At 41.1% G+C, this 21,024-nt stretch overlaps 1 protein-coding gene across 3 annotated transcripts; it reads left to right on the forward strand.

Annotated features, from left to right (window-relative positions):
• The first annotated feature begins 1,641 nt into the window (after positions 1-1,641).
• Positions 1,642-20,965, forward strand: EFCAB14 (EF-hand calcium binding domain 14). Of its 3 annotated transcripts, none has more exons than XM_062581670.1 (11): positions 1,642-1,885; positions 2,395-2,543; positions 5,833-5,978; positions 8,470-8,568; positions 11,687-11,797; positions 12,699-12,779; positions 13,619-13,810; positions 14,452-14,532; positions 15,854-15,965; positions 16,578-16,709; positions 17,511-20,965. In XM_062581670.1, the coding sequence occupies exons 1-11, from the start codon at positions 1,704-1,706 to the stop codon at positions 17,684-17,686; spliced, it is 1,461 nt and encodes a 486-aa protein (XP_062437654.1). In that variant the 5' UTR covers positions 1,642-1,703; the 3' UTR covers positions 17,687-20,965. The 3 variants fall into 3 exon arrangements, with proteins under 3 accessions (XP_062437654.1, XP_062437655.1, XP_062437656.1); XM_062581671.1 differs by having other exon boundaries at positions 12,702-12,779; XM_062581672.1 differs by lacking the exon at positions 12,699-12,779.
• Positions 20,966-21,024: the final 59 nt, after the last annotated feature.

Consider the following 21,024-nt stretch of genomic DNA (forward strand, 5'->3'; position numbering starts at 1 on the left):
GCCATCTTTGGGGAAACTTGTTACTTTATATGCAGTTCTTGAGGTTCTTAGTACAGTAATTCTGAAGGAGAAAATAGATGTACCTTGGCCTTCCTCCTCCCAAAGTCTTCATCACGTTCCCTGCCTCCCAGGGTTTCCCCTCTTGTCTCTAAGCTCTTCTCCTTGCTCCGCTGTGTTTCAGCCAGGAGCTCCCACTGGCAGCAGGCGCGCTGAGAGCACAGGACAAGATGCCCTGGACATGTCCCAGGCCCGAGGCTAGTGCCGAGAAGGGAACTGAATGTGCTCCTAATTGTCCAAACACATTCAATTTTCCACTGGGGTAAACCAAGCTACACATCTGGGAAAAAACAGCAGCTCCATGTGGAGCTTCAAGGTCCCACTGCACTTTTTAAAACTTTTTGAAAGAGCCTCTTTTCGGTCCACACAGCTTTGTGCAACGTTGCAGCCACCAACAGCTTCTTTCCTCCAGTGGAAGAGAGGGAACTGGACGTCCCCAGCGGCTGCACGAGGAGGAACCGAGCTTTGGAGGACAGAAGCGGTGGCTGTTATCCCAGGCCACTAGGACATCCCTGGTCCGCAAACTCCTGCAGCCAGTAACTCTACCTTGCTGTCGTTCCTGTACGAAGTGAACTACAGTTTTAAGCTGCAGCTTAAAAACGTCTGGAACAAATTTTGAAGACACGTCCGCCTCAGCGAGCCCGGTGGATCCCACGCCAGGCTGGTTTCCTGATGCTGGAGAAAGCAGAGAGCCCCCGGACGTAACACGGCGCTTCGAGCACAGCCCTGCTGGAGGCAGGACAGGAGGTGGCACCGACAGCGCAGGCTGCCAGAAACCACCGTCGCCCTAAGATGACTTCTTATTAAATGCTTACAAGCGAGAAGTTTAAGGCTGCACCCATCGGCTGGAAACGGGCAAGGTGCAGCCGAACCCAAGCTTTTTCCCAAACGGGGACGCGCCCGTCCCGGTGGCCCGGCCGCGCGCCGCAGCGCCGCGAGCCCGCCCCGCGCCGCTTGGCCTTTCGGGTGGTCGGTTGCTCTCCGCCGGTGGCGAAGGGGAACGGCCAGGTCTTTGCTTGCAACCGACTTCTTAGGTGTTCGCCAACAGAGAGGGGTTTCGACCAGTGACGGAGATAAAATAGTATCGGAAAACCACCGGGCGAGCGATGCGCGTGCCGATCTGTACCTAAAGGGCGGCAGTGCTCCTGCAACGCTTTGGCCTGCATGTGTCCGTCCTGCTTATGCGTAACTCGGTGCGAGACCAGCCCCGGGCGCCCTCCGCAGCCTGACCGCGAAGCCCGCGCCTGCCGGGGGTGGGACGCGAACCCGCGGCGCCGAGAGCCTCTCCCGCCCCTCGCCCACTCCGCAGCGGCCGCGGGCGGGGGGCGGAGGGGGCGCCTGGCCCTTTAAAAGGCCCGGCGGGGCGCGGCGGCCAATGGGGGCGCCGCTTGCTGGCAGGTGGGAGGCGGGGCGGGGCGGGGCGGGCGGCGGAGGGAGCAGCCATGGCGCGGGCGGGGCGGGCGGCGGCGGCGCCGGGCGTGTCGCCGCCGGGGAGGCAGCGGCCGCGGCCCCGCTGAGCGCCCGCAGCCGCGGCGGAGCCGGCGAGCGGCGGCCGCACGCTGGCGAGCCGGGGCGCGGCGGCGGCGGCGGCGGGGGGAGCCGGGAGCCAGCCGCCGGCCGCGCCGCCGCCCACGCCGCACAAGAGGATGAAGAAGCGCAAGGAGCTGAACGCCCTCATCGGCCTCGCCGCCGACGGCCGCAGGAAGAAGCCCGCCAAGAAGGGCTCGGGCCACCGGCTGCTGCGCACCGAGCCGCCCGCCTCCGACTCCGAGTCGAGCTCCGAGGAGGACGAGTTCGCGGCGCCCGGGGCGCGGGGCCGCTTCGCCCGGTGAGCGCGGCCGGGGCGCCGCTGTCGCCGCGAGCGCCGAGTAACGTGCTTCGGCCCGGGGAGAAGCTTCCCGGTTCAGGGACAGCGGCGTTAATGGCCCTCGGAGGACGGCTGGGAGCGGGCGTGCGGCCGGGACGATTGGGCTTTCGCGGGGTGCGGTGGTGGGAAGGGACGGGCTGTAGCGTCGGGGCAGTGCGCTCCCTTCAAGCCGCCTTCCAGGCTCTCGGGCCGATGTTCCGGTTTGCGTTAGCAGAATAGGAAACCTTAGTAAGAGAAACCTGACAGCTGCTCTCTCAGATATGCTGGCTGTTTTTCCCGAGGGTGGGCTGTACAGAGAGTGGTAGTTCTATTTTCACGATATAGACTTATTTATTCTTGGCAAAACTCTTTATTAGACTTTGTCAGCCAAAGTGTGTGTGCTGTTCCTTAGTTAGACTGACCAGCGTTTAAAACAAAACTTTTGCAGATACTATTGAATATTCACAAACCACTATTTTTGTTTTACCCAGGGGAGAATATCTACGATGCTGCAAATTCTGTTATCCATTATGTGCTTTTGTCATTCTTGCTGCTTGTGTGGTCGCTTGTGTTGGCTTAGTCTGGATGCAGGTAGCTCTCAAAGAAGATCTGGATGCAATAAAGGAAAAGTTTCGAACTAGTAAGTATAAATGTAACTATAACATTTCAGTTTTGCTTTGGGCATTATGAAGAGCTTTAGTTGCCTATGTGTTTATTCAGATAGTGGAAATACTAAGCAGACAAAGTACTCCTGACATCAGGAGTTCTTTGAAACAAAATTGCTTGGAGGCTGGGAGAATCTAAAGCAAGTATCAGATGTGCTTGCCTGCCTGTACTTCCTGAGGAGGGGTAAGAACACTAGGGTAGGTGGACCTGTGATTACTTGTATGTAATTCCTGACTTCGGGCTTGGGAATGCCATCTTCCAAAGGGAGCTACTACTTGAAAAAGTACTAGTCGTTCATTAAAAGCAGCCTACAGAATTTTGCTGCTTCACTGTAAAGTTAACAACACAGCAATAGTTTAAAAACTTCCAATGCGTGCCCACAGATAGTTGTAATTTGAATACTGTTTCTATGCATATTCCTAATGTGTGTAGTCTTACTAGCATCAACCCATTTTTCACTTTTGTGTAATGTATTGTATATGATACAAAGTGTAGAATTTATGTGAAACATTCTGCTTGTTGGTCTCAGGTTTTCTCTGTGCATGTTAAATTTCAATACCATAACTGTCACTGTAGTGCTGAAGTATAACAAACAGTAAAATTTGCATGTAACGTGCACTTGGTTCTCTATGCTTCACCTCTGGAGAGATGATGTTTCAGTGTGCCTTATTTTAGTAGTATTTAAAATGCTGTATATTGAAAAATGCAAGGGTAAACTGAAGAGGTGTCTAAATAGAGCAGAAAGTAGTGAGGCCTAGGAATTCACTCTCTACCCACTTCAAGAAGGTCAACTAGTTACATTTTTCCCAAGGAACATCATTGTTCACTGCAGCTTTTGTCCTGTAGGTTCATCTTAGAATTTTTGTGATCAGAACTTGGAAAAAAAACCCTTAAAAATATGATCAGAGCCCTTGAAATTGATATTTAAAATCATGAGGAAGCTAGGGCTGAAGATGAGAAGACTTGATTTGCTTGTGATAGAATGCGATGTTGAGGAAGTATGTTTAGATGTTCTTTACTGTTGGTGTCTAGGGTGTCCTGTTAAGGTACGTAGTGTTGGTGAGAGGCGATGAGTAACTGGTAGCTAATCTGTCTGCCAAGGCAGAATCTTCTTGCTGATTAGAAGTGAGAAAAAGCATTGCTGGTAGATGTGCTTTTACGTGCAGTAATACCAAACTCTTGAAGTCTGGAGTCTACCAGTTCTGGAAGATGCCTTCGGCTACAAGCACTCCATTGTGCTTCTGACCATACTGAACAGCTCTGCTCTACAGTAACAGTTTCTGCCTTGTTCTGGACAAGCTAGCTGTTGGTCTTCATGGACCTGTCTACTTAAAGCAATAGTATGTACTGGCAGTAAGGGTTTTGCATGATGACATTAGTTGGCTTTGGTGTAGTTAAGTTGCATCATTCCTGTTCTACACAGACCTCTTTATTAAAGCAGTTGTTCACTTTGAGCTTACTGTCCAGCAGTTACAAATGGCCTGTCTTCTCCTTAAGAACGGTGATAGAAAAACAGTGAATTTAATCCTTCAGATAATGATGAAATAGTCCCATATTTCCTTGTCACTGTAATAGCAGTGCCTGGAAGCTGAGCTGGAACTGCATTGAGACATACCAGTAAACAAAACAAGAAAAAAAAAAAAAAAAACAAACCCATACAACGAGAATAACCTGGTTCCAAAATATAACCTCCTGCTTAAGGGAAGCAGATGGGTGGAGGGGGAAATTAAGGCACCCTGATCAGTCTGTCCTATGGCAGGTTTGGAAAAAAAAATTCCTCTTAATCTTCATCTAAAGCCTTTGAATCATAAAAATAGTTTACCTTGTCAGTATTTCTTTGTGTTCTGCTATGCTTAGAACAAATCAAGTATGGTATGAGAGCTTTTTCTTTTTTAAAGGAAGACTTACTTGCATCTGTAGTAAAGGGGGAAATACTATTTGGTGTTTCCAATCAGTTTTTAGTAGTATTGCTCAGAAAGCATTTTGTAATGAACTTTCCAAGTACAGTAGGAAACTCTAAGTAGGTTACTGAAATGCACAATGAGAGTGGCCTAATGAAAGATGTTTTGTGTACAAGGCTCTGGAATCTGAGGAGAAGCCATCAGATTCAGTGTGAACTGCTTGTGTAGAAGGTACACAAATACAAAATAAGCTCTCAGTCTGTTTTGGATAAAATGCACCTTGTTAATAGTTTTTTCAAGGTTGTCCTTTGACAGAAGAGTTTGAATTTTGAGCTATAATACCTGGAAATGCTTTACAGAACTTGCTTAATTAAAGAAAAAGTGAAATGTGGTTTTGAAGATGCATATTTCTAGTTATGTCTATATGGACATCCATTTCACAGGCCTAAACCACTCCTAAAGGTATTCCCTTGGGTTCCTATGGGTTTTTCTATGGGTTACACATGGTACATTGTGCAGGCAGCTGCCAGATGTGTATCATGTTGCTGCTGTTGGTGCTCTGGGGTCTGAAAAACGGCAGTATGTTCTGGAGCATTCCAGTGTTGCATCGTAGGTTGGAGTTGCAGATTTTGGAGAATCCTTTCATCTCCATCTCAAAACCTTTACTGAGTGATTTCCTCCCAAACCCTGGGGTTTAGGATTGCCTAATAGCACTTGCAACTAAATAGCTTTGTTGCTGCTGACCTGGAAGAGCTGTATTGCTGAGGCTTGCTTGAATTGTTTTGAGCTACCTATTTACCACTTTCATAGTATTAACTGACTTTATTTCCAAGGGACTTGTTTATTGATTTGTTTTACCAGCAAGTGTTAGTGCGTAAGCTTGCACAGTGTTTCTGAGAGTAAGTCAGTTCTCTTTGTCACATGGAAGAACTGTAATCACCCTAATCTGTTTGGAATTCACTTCATGGTCAGCAACCCCTTTGTAGGCTTGAAAAGGGCATAAAGGTTCACTTCACATGCTGCCTTTGCCCTGGTACTGTTGGCAGTTCTTACTTATAATTCCATTACTGTTTCATGTCCGTCGGTGGAAGTAATGCGGAAAAACTGCACTAAATAGCCACTGAGGGTTACCAGAGTGATTACTATCATGCATAACTTTCAAAGTGTTAAATTTAGTACAGTCTCTACAAATATTAATGCTTCTTAGAGCAAAAAAGAGGTGCTGTTCCAGTCATCTTCAGAATAGGCAGTAGGCTGTTGTTGTCATCTTTGACTGTTATAGATATGTAGATGTTGCTGCTTGTAAAGTCGATTGCCTCTTCAGCATTGCTTAGCTGGACTTTTCATTTCTTATTTTTTTAGTGGAATCTAATCAAAAGACATCATTCCAGGAAATTCCTAAACTGAATGAAGATTTGCTGCAGAAGCAAAAGCAGCTAGAACAAATTGAGACTGGAGAGCTAGGACTAAATAAAATTTGGATAAATATTACAGAGATCAATAAACAGGTGAGAGGAATCAGTGTCTGATTTTGAAAAATGCAAAATATTCATTTCAAATTTACTTGTTCATATAAAATGTAAACCTAACACAAAAACTTATGTACTTTTTCATTAAAAGTAGTGCCAATTTGTCTAAGGACTTCTGCAAACATAAGCTAAACTTTTTTTTCAAATTTAAAATGTGGTTTTTAGTCTCACTATTAACAAAACAAAAAAAGTAGAACATTTGGTTGCACTGGAGCCTGACTGCAAAGAGGAGAAATTAAGGAACTGGTGAGAAGGTTTAAGGCAGAATTTAAAGTTCTTTTACAACTTTAAGTTCTGTACTTTTCTGATATTTGAAATTTCAGCTTTGAGGAGAGTATCTGCAAACATTTCATGAATGTGGAAAGAAGTTGCAGGAGTCAGTGAAAGTTCATGGTGCTACAAATGAAATAACTGATGTCTTGTGTATATGGATTCTCTTAATACATACTCGGAGAATCTGAGTTAGAAGGAAGAGTGTTGGCAGCAGGTTGAGGGAGGTGATCCTTCCCTTCTCTTGGGTCCTGGTGAGGCTACATCTGGAATGCTGGATCCAGTGCTGGACTCTGTAGTACAAGAAGGTGGGAGGGCTACTGGAGTGAGCCCAGCGAAGGCTAAGAATATGGTTAAGGGAACATCTGTCGTATGATAAAAGGCTGAGAGCACTGGAATTGTTTTGCTTAGAGAAGAGAAGGCTGGGGAGAGGGGCAGATCTTGTCAATGTGTATAAGCATCTGAAGGGAGGGCCTAAAGAAGACAGAGCCCAGTAGTGCCCGGTGACAGGGCAAGGGGGAAACACAGGAAGTTCTGTTGAAGTGTAAGAAAAGACTTTTTTTACTGTGAGGGTGATTGAGTACTGGAACAAGTTGCCCTGAGAGGCTGGAGTCTTGTCTGGCACAGTCCTGGGCAACCTGCAGTAGGTGACCCTACTTGAGCAAAGGGTTGCACCAAATGATATCCAAAGGTCCATTTCAACCTCAGCTGGTGTCAGTTGTAGCTCTGTCTACTGTGATGGAACTAAGCCACCTAACAAAGCTATTTCCTCAGATGGTGTATTTGTTCATGCTTCAAACAGAACATCCAGCAAGACACTCTTGAAGTCCTTGCCTTGGAGGATAGAAGTTGAGAGCTGCCGACTGTCAGTTGTGTCAGAAGGGAGGGAGGAACAGAGACAAAAAACCCAACAAAACCAATCAACCAAAAAAAACACCCTGCTGAAAAAAAACCTGCTTGGTGTTAGTGCTTTGTGTTAAAATTTTAAGAGTATTTATATGCAAGAGTATTTAACAGTATTTTAGGTGTTTTTAGTACAGGGGTGATTAGGTGCTTAATGGAGTGCATAAGTATATTTGAAAATTTGAACACAGCAATTGTTTTCTTTTGCATGTGACAATATGCACTATCCAGAGATATTTATGTGCTTAGTAGGACTTGCAAAATGTTATTGTTTGCACCTGGATGTTAAAGACACTTGGCACATGGTTCTTGCAGGCCCTCAGTTACTTCAGGGTCTGGTTACAGTCTGAGCCAGCTTTTCTGAGGAACAAAAAATAGTTACTATTTTCTGTGAGTTGTTGAGATGTAATGCTGGGAATTGAGTTCAGCCAATATGCACATGTGGAACTAAAGACTCTACAGGCCAGCTGGTCTGGGTTGGCTTGTTGTTGATCCTTATGCAAGGATCATGCCTTTCCACAGCTTGGGAAACAACTATCCCTTCCCCAAAGAAAGTGAGTTTTATTCATTCTGCTTCAAGGTTGTCAAATGTGAGAAGAAATGACTCTCCTTCATTTGTTTCAATTACTCATTACTCAAGCTGATTTTAGTGATAGCTTTAGCAATTAATGACCAACTTGTAGCTGTTTATGATTTAATTGACAGCCTCTTGATTGGGATGAACAAATGACCTTAAAGACACTCTGAATAACCTGTGATCTATGTAAAATACTTGACAGAAGTTGAGCTAAGCCATTATACCAAGATTCTTGCTATTCCACTTCTGTAGTAAAGAGTTTGAGTGATCCATGTACTTTATTTGCCCTTCACTCAGCTAGAGAAGTTGCATGGCTTTACTGGCTTTCGCTGAGCAGGTGTAATTGCCAAATACAGAACTCAGTGACTGTTTCCTTCATGTGAAGGCTCTTGCACTTCTTTAAAATCTTTCTTGGGTAACAGCTGTACAAGGAGATGAATGTAAAATGGATACCTTTTTGAAAAGGAAGGGCTTTCACACCTTTTTATGCAGTTTTGGGGAAGGCAAAAATAAATGTGCTCCAGTTGCAAGAGGCAGAACTGATTTCTAATGTCATAGTCTAAGTAAGACTTCTGACTTAAAAAGTGTTGTGTATGTGTGTGTATATATATGATTTTTTTTCTTGTATCTTCTGTTTTTATGTTACCAGTTAAGTCATTAGTATTGGGAAAGTCAAGAGTCAGAACTGTTGACTAATTCCAAATATTCCTTTGATTTTAGGTATCACTATTGACCTCAACAGTAAATCATCTCAAAACCAACATCAAATCTGCTTCTGATTTGATTATTCTTCCTGTCACAGTAGAGAAACTCCAGAAGGCAAGTAATGTGAATGGGCTATTCTTAAATGCATTCTGTAGTGCTAAGCTATTGAGGGCAGCGGTAACGAAAGTTCCCTGAAGTTCCTATGCAAAATATTTGCTTCTCTCTCTCTTTTTTTTTTTTTTATTGTGGTTCATATATTTTGTATGATCCTACAATAACTTATGGCAGATAGAAAACTCAAAGACCTTGGTTCTCCCTGTTTGGAGAGGTCTGTGTTTCTGATTGCATTATATTGTCACATCTTCATCCGGGAGCTGATCTTTCTAGTTCCTTTCCTTCAGATCACTAATCTTCCCAGTAACATATGAAACCCTTGCAGAAAGTCTGTCTGCAATTTAATAATCCTGAATGTAAATAGGTATTATGTTTAGGTTTTGTTTTTTGTTTGTTTTAACAGAAATGGAAACTGTTTGGGTTTTTTGGAAAACATTCTGAACTTGTGCAGTGTAGTCCCATGTTTGACTGAGGTTTTTTTGAAGAATGTAGAAGTCTAAATTAGGAGTATCGTGCCTGGAACAGTAATGTAGGAACTTGTTTGGTGTTTAGTATTCAGTGTGTACACAATAAAGATAATTATAATGCGTCTAGGATATAGTACAGTAATCAGAATATCAGTTATGTATGTGTTTTTATATTAACAGTTGTCAGTGTGATGATGATCCTCAAAACTAGAATAGTCTGCATTTTACCATTTCAAAATACTTCAACTGTTCTTTTATTTTTAAGACTAGTCTGTTTTGAACTTTTTCTAAAAATGATTAAAAGCTTTTTGGTCTCTTCTTGCAGAGCATATTTCAATGTAAATTGTAGTACATTTGTTTTTGATAATCTCTTGAAAGATAGGCCAAATGGGTGACCCAGGCTCACTTATAAAGTGACTTCTGTTAATGGTGTCTTACTGTCTGTCTTACCTGAGACAGACTTTCTTTGTCTGTCTTTGAAAATGCTTTCTTTGTGAAAAAGCTGGCCTCTTTATCTCAGTAGAAAGATGGGCTTGTTAAAACATTTCCAGGTCTACTATGACAGTTATTTAGCAAAAAATATTTGTTGTGCTAATACCTAAAAGCAGTCCAATCCTGTTGGTAGCTTTTATGAATTTCCAGTTATCCTCATTTCCTATTGCTACAAAATTCATATGTATCAACAGGTTAGTTGACATGTATTATGCTAAGTAATTAGTGTGGTTTGGCCAGTCAGACCACTAGGACTTTTTTGGAAAGGAATATGAAGCTCTTTTCTAAATTTCTAATTTACTGTTATGAGCACGCTGGATTTTTACAGTGTCATTTCTGAAGCAAGTCTTAAGGTAGTACTTACAGTCCAGAACCTGCATCTACTTTTTATATGTATATACATATATATATGCAAAAGGAACACCTTGGTGTCATTTTTCTTGCTGCCTTTAATATAGTATTGTCAAGACAATGCAGTTTTAGGGCCGGTAAGTATCAGCTTACAGTGATCTGCTAAGCAGACTTTATTTTGTGTTGAAATAAATCCATCTTTGGTTACATTTCAGAAAAATCAAAGACTTTGAATATAGCGTTACAAAATTTGAGTTTATTTCAGTCTCTACTGTGGAGCCGAAGTACAGTGTTTCCACTCCTTTCTTGGTGATGTTTTGCTTGTACATTGGAAGGCTGATGTAATGAAAACAGCTGGAATCCTTCCAGGAAGTATATGACGAGTATAGAAAAACTGTTCCAGGGTTTAAATACCACAATTGTAATGGCTTTTAAGTTTCATATTAACCAAAGTAATGAGTTTCAAAGACTCAGGCTTCTTTTTGACCTCTGGCAGTGCATATCCTGCAATGCCTCGCATCACAGGAGAGCATCAGGGGATGTAGATGGTAGCCTGGCTTTTGATAGCTCTGGTGAAAATGTCCTGTTCAACTGTCTATTGCATCCAGCAGTCTTTGCAATTGCCTATCTTTTTTGAAGAATAGGCTGCTACTGTTGGAATTAAATTTGAGTTTTCATAAGCCTCCTTTCCTGCGGATAGTATTCCTGAAAATGCAGAGCTGCCTGCTGGTATTAAAGTCCTGAAGTACTACTGAGAGAGTTGCTTTCCCACAGAGGCTTTGACTCAAAATAATAGAAGGTGCTAAAGATGTCCCGAGGTCCCTCAGGGCAGAGGGACTGTATGTTGAATGTGTGTTCAAACCTGCAGAAGAAGGAGCTGGAGGAAGATGTGTGTGTATATCATTTGAAAATGCTTTGGGCAGTTACAAAATCACAGAAGATGTCTTGAGAGCTTATGTCTATGAGAGGATCATAGGAAGACTGGGTTTTGCATGGGTTATTTGTTCTAATGATAGAATGCAGCATGAAAAATGGAGTGAGAAGCATTAGGAGTATGCTGTGTCTCATTACATGAATGTATATTACTGTGTTTGTGGATGTCCTAACTGACAGAACCTGACTGTGGTAGGTGCTATGTTGTCATCTAATAAAACACCACTGCAGCATTTCAGAATAGTTCCTAAAAGGCAGAAGGGAAGATTCAAATGGGTGAAGACAAGTGAAGGAAGGGTAGTAATCACAGAACATTATGGCTGTAGCTGCTGATTTCATAGGGGATAGAGGCGGCTTTTCTGATTTAAAAAAAAAAAAAAAAAAAGACAGTAGTTGCTTGAATATCTGATCAACAACCTTTTGGAGAATAGCAATGTCATTTTTAGAGACTATCAAGGCAGGATAAATCAATGTCAGCATCATATATTCAATATAAATACTGCATGCAGAGAGGAAATAAACTGTCCTAATCTCAGGATTTTTTTTATTATCGAAAATGTTTATATTGCTTTGGGAATAGGAAGCAAATAATTTTTTATCTAGTAAAAAGAAGCTATGTATTTATATTTACACTCATGTACTCACTCATTCTGAAGATGTAAAGTGTGTGTGTTCATTTATTGGCCCTGAGCTGTGATGGGTATAATCTGCAGTTCTTTCTGCAAAGGAAGTTCTGAATATTCTAACTCAATTGCATATTTATGTAGCAGTCTGCCTACAGCTTCACTAACAAAGCATTATATTTTAGCAGATTGAAACTGTGAAGCAGGACAGTGGAGGAATGCTAACATTTCATATGTACTTTTTTCTTCCAGACCGTAGCAAACATAGGTAGCACGTTAACCAGTGTTTCTCATGATGTTGAAAATATGCAAACAGCAATTGAAGAATACAAGAAATCCATAGAAACACTCCAAAATGATGTGGTAAGAAAATGTGCTAATTTAGGACTGCAGCTTTAAAGTTTATCAGCCTAACTGGAAACAATTTTTAAAATTACCTGAGGTTCTGCCTTGTGCCAAGAGTACTTCACAAGTCTGAGTAGGGACTGGTTGGTACATTAATTGCAGCTAATCTCATAATCCATGCGTGGCATCTGCTATAAGGTATCAAGCACATATTTTCCTTGAAGTCAAAAATCATTGGTACCTGTTACGCTTCTTTTCATGATGCAAATCTCTTACTTCCCACTATGCAGATACAGAGTTCTTTGTGATGCAGGGTACTGCTTATGGTAACTGTCCACACTGCCTTAAGGATAGGGGATGGTGAAAGTGTTGAGGTACAGTTTGTGGAACTTCTGGTAGAATTAAGGGTCTGAATGAGGAATTATTGATGATCTTTAACAGAAGCTACTTTCTATATTTTTACTGACTTCTATCACTTACTAAATGGAAATAGAGCCAATAAAGAGAAGTTTTCAGTCAAACCACAATACAGGATTACTCTATTTATGATTTTTATCTGTAAATATGCTTATTAAACATGTTAGACCTTGATTGATTCAGTATGTCCTCAGTGAGTGCTACAAAATGTTGCAGGTATGATGGTATGCATAGTAATGAAGAAATGTGCATCATAATACTTTTAATAAAGAGGAGTACCTAGTTTGGGGATTGCTTTTATTTTAAAAAATACTTTAGATCCTAAGTATTTGAAAGAGAAAAATCATTCTTCATTATATTCTTTTTAGTTAAATTATTGCATGCCTGACAAACAAGCTCAGTAGTTATAGCAAAATAACCTTAGCTATGATCTGCCTGGTCTTAAAAGCTTAGTATTTTTTTTACAGATATTTAGTACATAACTTTCTGCTCCTTCCATTAGAAGGAATTAAAGCAGATGCCTTCATTTCCCTCCATTGTTACACCAAGGACTCAGAGAAATCAGACAGAAGATTGCAAACAGGTATTTTTCCTCCTTGCATAAGGAGTATTGGTAAAAGTACCACTGATATTGAAGCTTTATGTTTTGATACATTGTAGTGTACAAAAGTGTTTCTGCCAAGACGCCAATAATGTCTTGTACTTGATTTGAAGGACAATTTTACTGTAGTTTTTTTGCTTTGTATGTATAAGTATGAAAGTATCCCAGTGTGGAAGTATGTTTTGTGCACATTAACTGAGTAGGAGTAGAAAGACTGAAGTGACTATCAAACAAGTTAGAGGTGTACTTTGCTCATGTAAATTGCAATGTTAAAAGCTTTATATTGAATGGGGTATATGGTAGGTGTTTGCTGATCCGAACAAATCTGGGAGTGGCATGTGTTGAGTCACCCTCAATGTAATAAGGCATGGAAAGCAGATCTTCAAGAAAAAAATGAATGTGTGAGTGGTTGACGGGAATGGAATTGGTGCATTTATTTATATTTAATACAATCAATATTTTCCTCAAAAGTGAATCTCTTAAAAATTGCCCAGTACATGCTTCTTTGGGAAGCAAAATAATTCATGTAGTTACTAACTAAGCTTGACCTGGAAAACTAGATGAATGGACTGTGTGTTCTTTGCTGGCACAGCTAAATTGATTACGTTAGCAGCAAAGAGGTTAGCCCTGAGGAAGATCTCAGTTTCAAACTTTAAAAGCTCGAATAACTTTTTGTAAGCTTCCAGTTGGATGATTTCAGCAGTTTCTGTGGGAAGTCAGTCTGAAGTGTGCCTTGTTAAACTGGGTCAGTCGCTATCTTGTTAACAGCAAGAATGCTGCAGCAGTTAAGAAAACTTGTATGTTCTGGTTTTATATTTCAGGAAAGCCAGTCTCAGCATGCAGCTTTGGAGGAGCTAAATAATACTGTAGTAATGTACCAAAAGTTGAATGACATAAAGCTTCTAAATGTGGATTCAGCCATTGGTAATCTAAGCCAGAGGGTTGTGCTGTTGGAAAGCTCTCTGGTTGATGTGAATAAGCTGGACAAACAAGAGAACTTGTCTACCAGTATGGTAAGTATTTGGTGTCTATGGTTGTCAAGCAAGTAATTTGAATACTTTCCATATGGTACATATGTAGCTTTACAAAGCCTAAGCAAAAGAAAATGTCAAAGTGAAACTTGAGAGGATTAGTATTTCCTTTTAAAAGGCTGGGAGTTGTAAGTAACATTAAATGACTTTCATCAGACATGTTCTTAATCCCTGCAGAAGCTACAGAAAAGTGTACAATACACTAACATTTAAGACTTAGGCAGCTGCTTAATGGAACAGGATTCACAAACCTCTTGAACTATGTTTGGGAAAGACGCTTTGGCACATAGGGTGTATGTTAAGCCCAGTGAGGAGTTAGGTGAGCCTTTGGATTGTTCAGCAATGCTTAAGTGCTTGAAGACCATTCAAAAACACTTTTCGATCCTTCCAGTGCTTTCTGTATGCCATATGGAATCAGTCTCTGAACATACATTCTGCACATCTAACAATAAGAAACGTCCTTATGTTGCTATGGTAAACTACATAACCAACCCTTTCACAATATTTTTTCTAGTATGCTTGCTCTTTTTTCCCCTACATCATGCTTGCCAAATTTGAAGGAAAAATTTATTGTATAAAATAGTAAGCAAACGAATAAACTCTGCCCTCTATTTTTCCTGTAGGGGAATGATGCAACTACCTCTCTAAATGTGGAAAATGAAGATCAACTCGATAATGAAACTCATTCAGATAAAGAATTGAAGGTAAATTAAGGGGAAAAATACACTGGATTAGTAGATCTTGTCATTGTCTTTATAATCGTTTTAAATGGGAATTAATTGGGGAGCAAACTGTAAGCAGACTAGTCCAGTTCTTCAAGTACAGAGTAGAAGGGCAGCTTGTCCACTCCCTTTTGTGGACAGGAAGTGATTTAAGACAGAAGAAAAGTTGTGATGGGTTAAAGTCCTGTTCTGAGTCTGTGGAATATTGATCCTAGGCTTGCTTGTACAGGATAACATGGCAGAACTGCTGTTGTAATAGCCTTTCAAGCAGCTGAAGGCTTCTTAGGAAGTGCAAACTGTGGCCTGATGAAATGGGGAATTCTGGCAGGCAGCTTTGGGTTCCCATTGTTGTGCTCTCAGGCTAGCCCAACTGTTGTGGGGTTACACTGCAAATGGTGCTTGGGGGGGTTATTCAGATTTTTTTAAAAACTACATTTTGTGGGGTTTATATTTATCCTTGATGTGTCATGCAGCACACGGGAATGCATGAAAGTGTGAGGGGAAGGAACTGAATGAGAGAGTGCTGCCCAAGTGTGCACAGCCCCTCTTTGTCCTCTGTACCTGTGGCCAGGAGCTAAGGGGCTAACAGCCAGAATTTGACTTACAGAAACTTTGTGCTAGTGGAGCCTAGGAACTGAAAATTACTGTGAACAAGCTTAATTAACTGAATGACCAAGTCTTGGGCTGGGGGTAAGCACTGTTGGTTGTGAATTGGCTTCTGTATTCTGGAAAGAAGGCAGGTGAATGAACTGGATGCGCTGTCAGTTCTAGGCTCGGATTGATGTGACCACAGAGATATGTCAAGGTCAGAGGACTGTGGGAGTTCTTGGCTCAAACTATAATGTGGACTCTACTCAGAAAATCAGCAAAAGAGGTCCAGATACAGAATATGATAGGTTTACTTTGATGCAGGAGCTACTGTACCTCTGTCAATGTATTCAGTGCTGCAGGCGAACGTTTGTAACAACTATGTTCAATTAATGCATTAAATGTTCATTCCGTGTACATTAATGTTCGCAGTTTTATGGATTTTCAGATCTTACTCATTGATATAAGAAATAACTAAATTCTTTAGAATTTGTTCAGCCTTTTCAGGTTGAGGTTCTGATTACGTTGTCATTTTACAAGGAATAAATTCACATGGTCTATCTTCATGTAGTGTTTTTTTTTATCTTGTTGCTCACTTAAAACTTGATCAGCCTAGAAAGAAGAAAGACATTGAAAAGTACATACATTTCTAAAATGAACTCTTTCTGATTTACGTGAAGGATGCTTCTTAAAAAAATATTCTCTACATTTGCAGGAAACAGGAACTAGAGATTCTCAGGTATCAGAACTAAGAGAGAAGCTTCAGCTGATCAGTGCTCTCTCAAGCAAGCCAGAAAATGACAGATCCACTGAGGCATCAAAGAATGGTAAGAATCAAATGTACTAGTAATTCATAAAGCTGAAGATTCACTGTGTAATTCAAAGAATATGTAATGAAGGTGAATAATTCAGAATGTTTTCTTAAATGTATTAATCTTCACCAAATTCTTAAGGTGGTAGCAATGTAGTGGCTCTAAAATAGAATGAAAATAGATTGAAGATGGCTTTTCATGTGCATAGTAGGATTCATATGTCATTACTTTTAACTAAATGTGTTTGAAGGCGTACAGTGATTAAATGCTGAATTGTCAAACTCGTGGAATTATTTGGCACAGGCGCTGCACACACACACACACACACACACACACACACACACACACACACACACACACTGGAAGATACATATATATGTCTCCTAGTACAGCATGAAAGATTAAAGCCGTGTAACTCAAAAAAGGCTTCTTTCTTTCTGTTCTTCATGTTGTTGGTAAAGACTGGGTAACATACTGCTGTATTCTGAAACAATTTTACACCATTCTTATCCCATGCGGTATTATATCTGCAATGCAAAGCCTCTTAATTAGTTTTACTGGCTTATTGTTTCTGTTGACTCTAATTCTGTGGAATCAGTAAGACTAATAGAAATTGTTTTGCAACAGTTGGAAGTAGTCCAAGTGCTACAGCAAAGCCCACAGACCTTTCAAAGCTAACTTCAAGGTCAGCTGATGACAACACAGAGAAGAATGGAGAGCTGAGACATCTGTCCTTACCAGGAATATCAAGCATAAAAGGTTTGTCCTTTCTAGGCTGACCTTTTTTTTCCTAAATAATTTGTGTAAATGTTTAAGAGGAGGTAAGTGTAGTGTCTGGAAGTACGGGTGAAAGTACTGCTAAAAGTTGAAAGGCTTGAGAACCATGGACTTGAGAAGGGGGAGAGGAGGAAATGGACACTAGCCTGTAAAAGAAAAGAAAAGCTAGAATTTAAAGAGGAGTGTGCACTAAGGTGAATTTTAAGTGTTTTGAGTATGGAAGTATTGTGCCAAGTGTTAAAACAGAGATTGGAGGAGTAATTCAGAATTAGTGCTGAAGGAAAATGAAGTAGGTGTGGGTGTGTGGTGGCGGCTGCTTTTTTTTGATAGAGAACTGCATGGAATGAATCGCTTCTGGATCTTGCTGTTCAGTCTTTTCAGCTACTAAAAGGGCAATGCTTTGCATCAGGAAATGAATAGACACTTTTCCCTTTATATGATCTGCTCCGTTGGTATAGCAACAGTCATTCACAGCTTGCTTTTGTGGAAGACAACTGCATCTTTATGCAGTTAGTGGTTACAGAGTGGGCTATTAGTTGTGGGCTTGAAATAAGGATTTTTTTCCCCCCAGAATTACTGTAATTAAATATGAAAATCTTTGTTTATGCTTTTTCTCCTAAACTATTACTTGCAGCTTGAGACAACATAGAAGGAAAGCTACATACTTGGGGTGCATTATTTAAATATTAGATATTAACACAATGCAGTAAACCTGAAGAGCAACATATAGGATATTTTTGCATACTTCAAAAAATTACTTTTAAGTCATTATTCTCTTTGCAGATCTTCAGAATTTGTTTGAAAAAGCAACTGAAGATGCTGATGGAAAACTATCCTATGAAGATCTTAAAAAGCTACTTGGTTCTACAGTCCAAGAATTGCAGAGCTTTAAGATGTTTGATACAGATGGAGATGAAAAATACTCATTACAAGAACTGAGATTAGCTTTAGGTGTATAGAGTATATATTTAGAAATGTGATATTGATGGATGCTACTGTAGCTAAAAAAACTACAGAACGTGAAAAAATTGTCTGCACTTTCCCAGGCTTTTGGAGCTAAATTACTGTACACATTGCCACTTTCATTTGTGTTTGTTAAAAAGAAATTTACTAATTTAATGTAGATAGAACACTATTGGGACTGTGTTAAAATCCAGAAAAATCCCAAACTTACTAGAAATAATTTGCCTGTTGTTTTTTCCTTTCCAAAGGAGGTCTTGTTTTTAATTTAAATGTGTACATACAAAAATAAACCCATGATTTTATATTTCACTGAAATTTGCCTTAAATTAGAGAGCTGCACTTTATGTAGAGCAGAAAGAAATCTGTCTTGTAAAGATGGGCTTTTTTCTGCTTGTAAATATTTGAAATAGAGTAAATTATGCATATTTAAGAAGTTTGTATTGGGCTGTGTTAGTAGTAAACATGTTTATTAGAGAGACTGAACCTAAACTGGGTTGTTGAGAGCTTCAGCAAAAATTCTAATTTTGATTAAAAATATCCATGAATGAGTTTAGACTCAGGCAGAGGAAGGTGGGAGTGATAAATTATGCCCATCTATAGCAGAACTTATTTTTAGAGAGAGAGAGTAAAAGTTTTTATATCACGAGTCTACAGGAGCAATTACCTACCCAGCACTTGGGTTTTCACTTCATCTTTTCTTTTAGCTTTGCTGTATTGCATTCAGATTGCTTTTTTCTTTCTTTTTTTTTTTTTTTTTTTTTTGAGATTGAGATAATAATAAAAATATTGGAGAACTTTAACAGATGTTTAAGAGGTAAAAGTCTGCAGTGTGATTTGCCGAATGGCACCCAAATAGTTCCCATATCTGCTGTGCAGGGGTGGGATCAGAGGAGTGCTGTTGATCTTGCTAACTGGTCACTGGAGATCTTTTTAATAGGATGCTGATGCTGCTGATTTTTTCCACTTGTTCTTGGTGTTGCTCTTACGCCCTGAGCAAAGCTCCCTGTTATTTTGTGAACAGGTGAAGGGGCCCACAGCAGGACTTCATGCTGTTTTCTGGGCTGATGTGAATGTGACTGCTTGATATCTAAACCAAGGCGTTCTTGTTAATAAAAGGATATAAAAGGCAGGCTAGGAGAGTGCAGTCATGTCAGCATTCTCTACTGGTAAATGCTGTGTAAGTGAAGTTTCCATGGCCAGTTAACCATATCTGCAGAGGAACTTGGGTGTGTTTATACAAGGGAATGTAAACACAGAGCATGTAAAACCCAGGGATTCTTCCTTAAACATATATATATATATATATATATATATGTATATAAAGGACTTTTGCAGAAGAGATTCTCTTACAGGTCAGATCAGGGACAAATCTGATGACTTTGCCCGCAAATATCATTGATCTTACTGTGAGTCTTCTGCAAAATTAGTGAATTGAAAGTACTCACCTCACTGAATCATCAGTATGTATGTAAGTCTGTTCATAATTGTTGAGTTTTATTTAACTTTGGACTGGATGTTTATAGTTTTATGAATAATTGTATACTGGAAGTATAAACCAGTGAAAGATTTTGCAAAATGAAACTTTTATCCATTGCCTAGGCTTCTTTCACTGTTGCTTTTCTATCCTATTTGGATAATGCAGATGTGACCCAGTAAGCAGATGCTTTTGTTGATGTGACATTTTAAAACACAGTATTAAAAAACAAGCAAGCAACCAACCTGGGCTTGAAAAGGACAAGAAGCCAGCGTGTACTTCTTACCACCTTCCACACACTTTTATACACTTCTGTATGATTCTTTAACCAAATAATAAAACTAGCAATAAAATGTAACCATTATATTATTTGTATATACTGTATCATAGCCATATTCCAAAGTTTGCAAACTTATTTTTGAAAGTTTGATTTGTATGAAATTTAACATATCTTTAAATTTAAAAAGTCTTGTATTGCCATGTAAATCTATTAGTGCTTCTTGTTTTGTTGCAGTGTGCTTTACTTTGGCAAGGCTCTTCAACAGGAAGAGTGAAATTGTCAGCTGAGCTCGTTTGGAGAAGTATGCTGTTCCTGACTGGTGTTCTCTATATGTGGCCGAGGAACTGAGCTGGTTTGTAATCGGGCACTAGGACACAGCTGTCCAGTAGTGCTGCTTCATTTGCCTGGCAAGTGTGTAGCGGTGTTTCACTGCAACTGCTAATTGCCCTAGTCCGTGCAAATGTAGGGTAGACTTGTGCTGCAGCTTTAACAAAATCAGATCATCTAAGAGTACAGCAGTAGCTTATGCTTGATTTAGACAAGCCAGTAGCACTTTGTTGCAACCTTGAAGTGTTGCTCCCCAACCAGCTCCTTTGATTTGTACAAGCTCTGCCGTGTCTCGGGTCACCATCTCCCGTGCTTTCCAAAGTCTTCACACTGGGTGTTGGACTTCTGCCACTTCTTTTGTATCTCTTCAGCACTGGATGAAAGTCACAGGCATAAAAAACTGGCCTGTCTCGATCTGCTGCCTGTGGCTGTGAGGTGCTGGTGGGCCTCGGGGGGTGAGGCGGTGGGAGCCCCAGGGCCGCCTCACAGGAGGTGAAGCAGGAGGCCACCTGCTCTCGCCTCTGTGCTTCCTCCAGCTGCAGATGAGCTCCTGGGCCCCTAGGGGTTTCTGAGCCCCATTTAATTGCCTCTGGCCCCTCTGGTGTCGGAGGACAGCCTGTGAGCTTGCCTGCCTGCTCCTGTGGGTGGAAGTGCAGGAGAAAGTGGGTGAGCTGCGACTTTGGAGAGGAAAGGGAAATGTGACGCCCTATCAGAGGGTCTTAAAGGCCGGCAGCTTCCAGGTGGATGCTGTGCCTGGGCTGCTTCTGCTCCCGGCCTCTTTCCTACGGTGGAGAAATTTGGGGACTAACGGGGTGGCAGCGAGGGAAACCCTCCGGAAGCCGCTCCGCAATGGGAACGGGCAACGGCTCGCTCCGAGACCTGCTGTTACACTGCGATTTTTGGTTTCACTCTTCACCTTGCACTCCTCGTTTCCTTGAAAGACTGATTTACCAGTCGGGATTTGTTGTTTTTTCAGTAGTATACTCCTGTGTGGGGGCCGTTCTGTACATTCAGTTTGCGCCTGCCTGTGCAATGAAACGCCTCTGACCGAAGCCGTACGGGTTTCGGAAATGCGTGGCGGCTTCTTCGACCTGATGAGTGTAACTGTTGGGTGTGGTTTTTTTTAAGCTCCTGAACACCACACGTTTATCATGTAACGCCACTTTAATTAAATAAAATTTAATTTCTAGTGTGCGGTTTGGAGTTTTTTTTTTTTTTTTTTTAGCGGGGTTGGCGGGGGAGAAGGGGCTGTG

The sequence above is a fragment of the Rhea pennata genome, chromosome 8 (genome assembly GCF_028389875.1).
Source record: "Rhea pennata isolate bPtePen1 chromosome 8, bPtePen1.pri, whole genome shotgun sequence".
In the NCBI taxonomy this organism is placed as follows: domain Eukaryota; kingdom Metazoa; phylum Chordata; class Aves; order Rheiformes; family Rheidae; genus Rhea; species Rhea pennata.

What these genes read in the sequence shown, in the direction of transcription:
- EFCAB14 (XM_062581670.1), top strand. Translation starts at nt 1,704, where the DNA reads ATGAAGAAGCGCAAGGAGCTGAACGCCCTCATCGGCCTCGCCGCCGAC. An exon ending in AAAGGAAAAGTTTCGAACTA is followed by an intron (nt 2,544 to 5,832) that starts GTAAGTATAAAT and finishes TTATTTTTTTAG; the next exon opens with TGGAATCTAATCAAAAGACA. An exon ending in AGGAATATCAAGCATAAAAG is followed by an intron (nt 16,710 to 17,510) that starts GTTTGTCCTTTC and finishes TTCTCTTTGCAG; the next exon opens with ATCTTCAGAATTTGTTTGAA.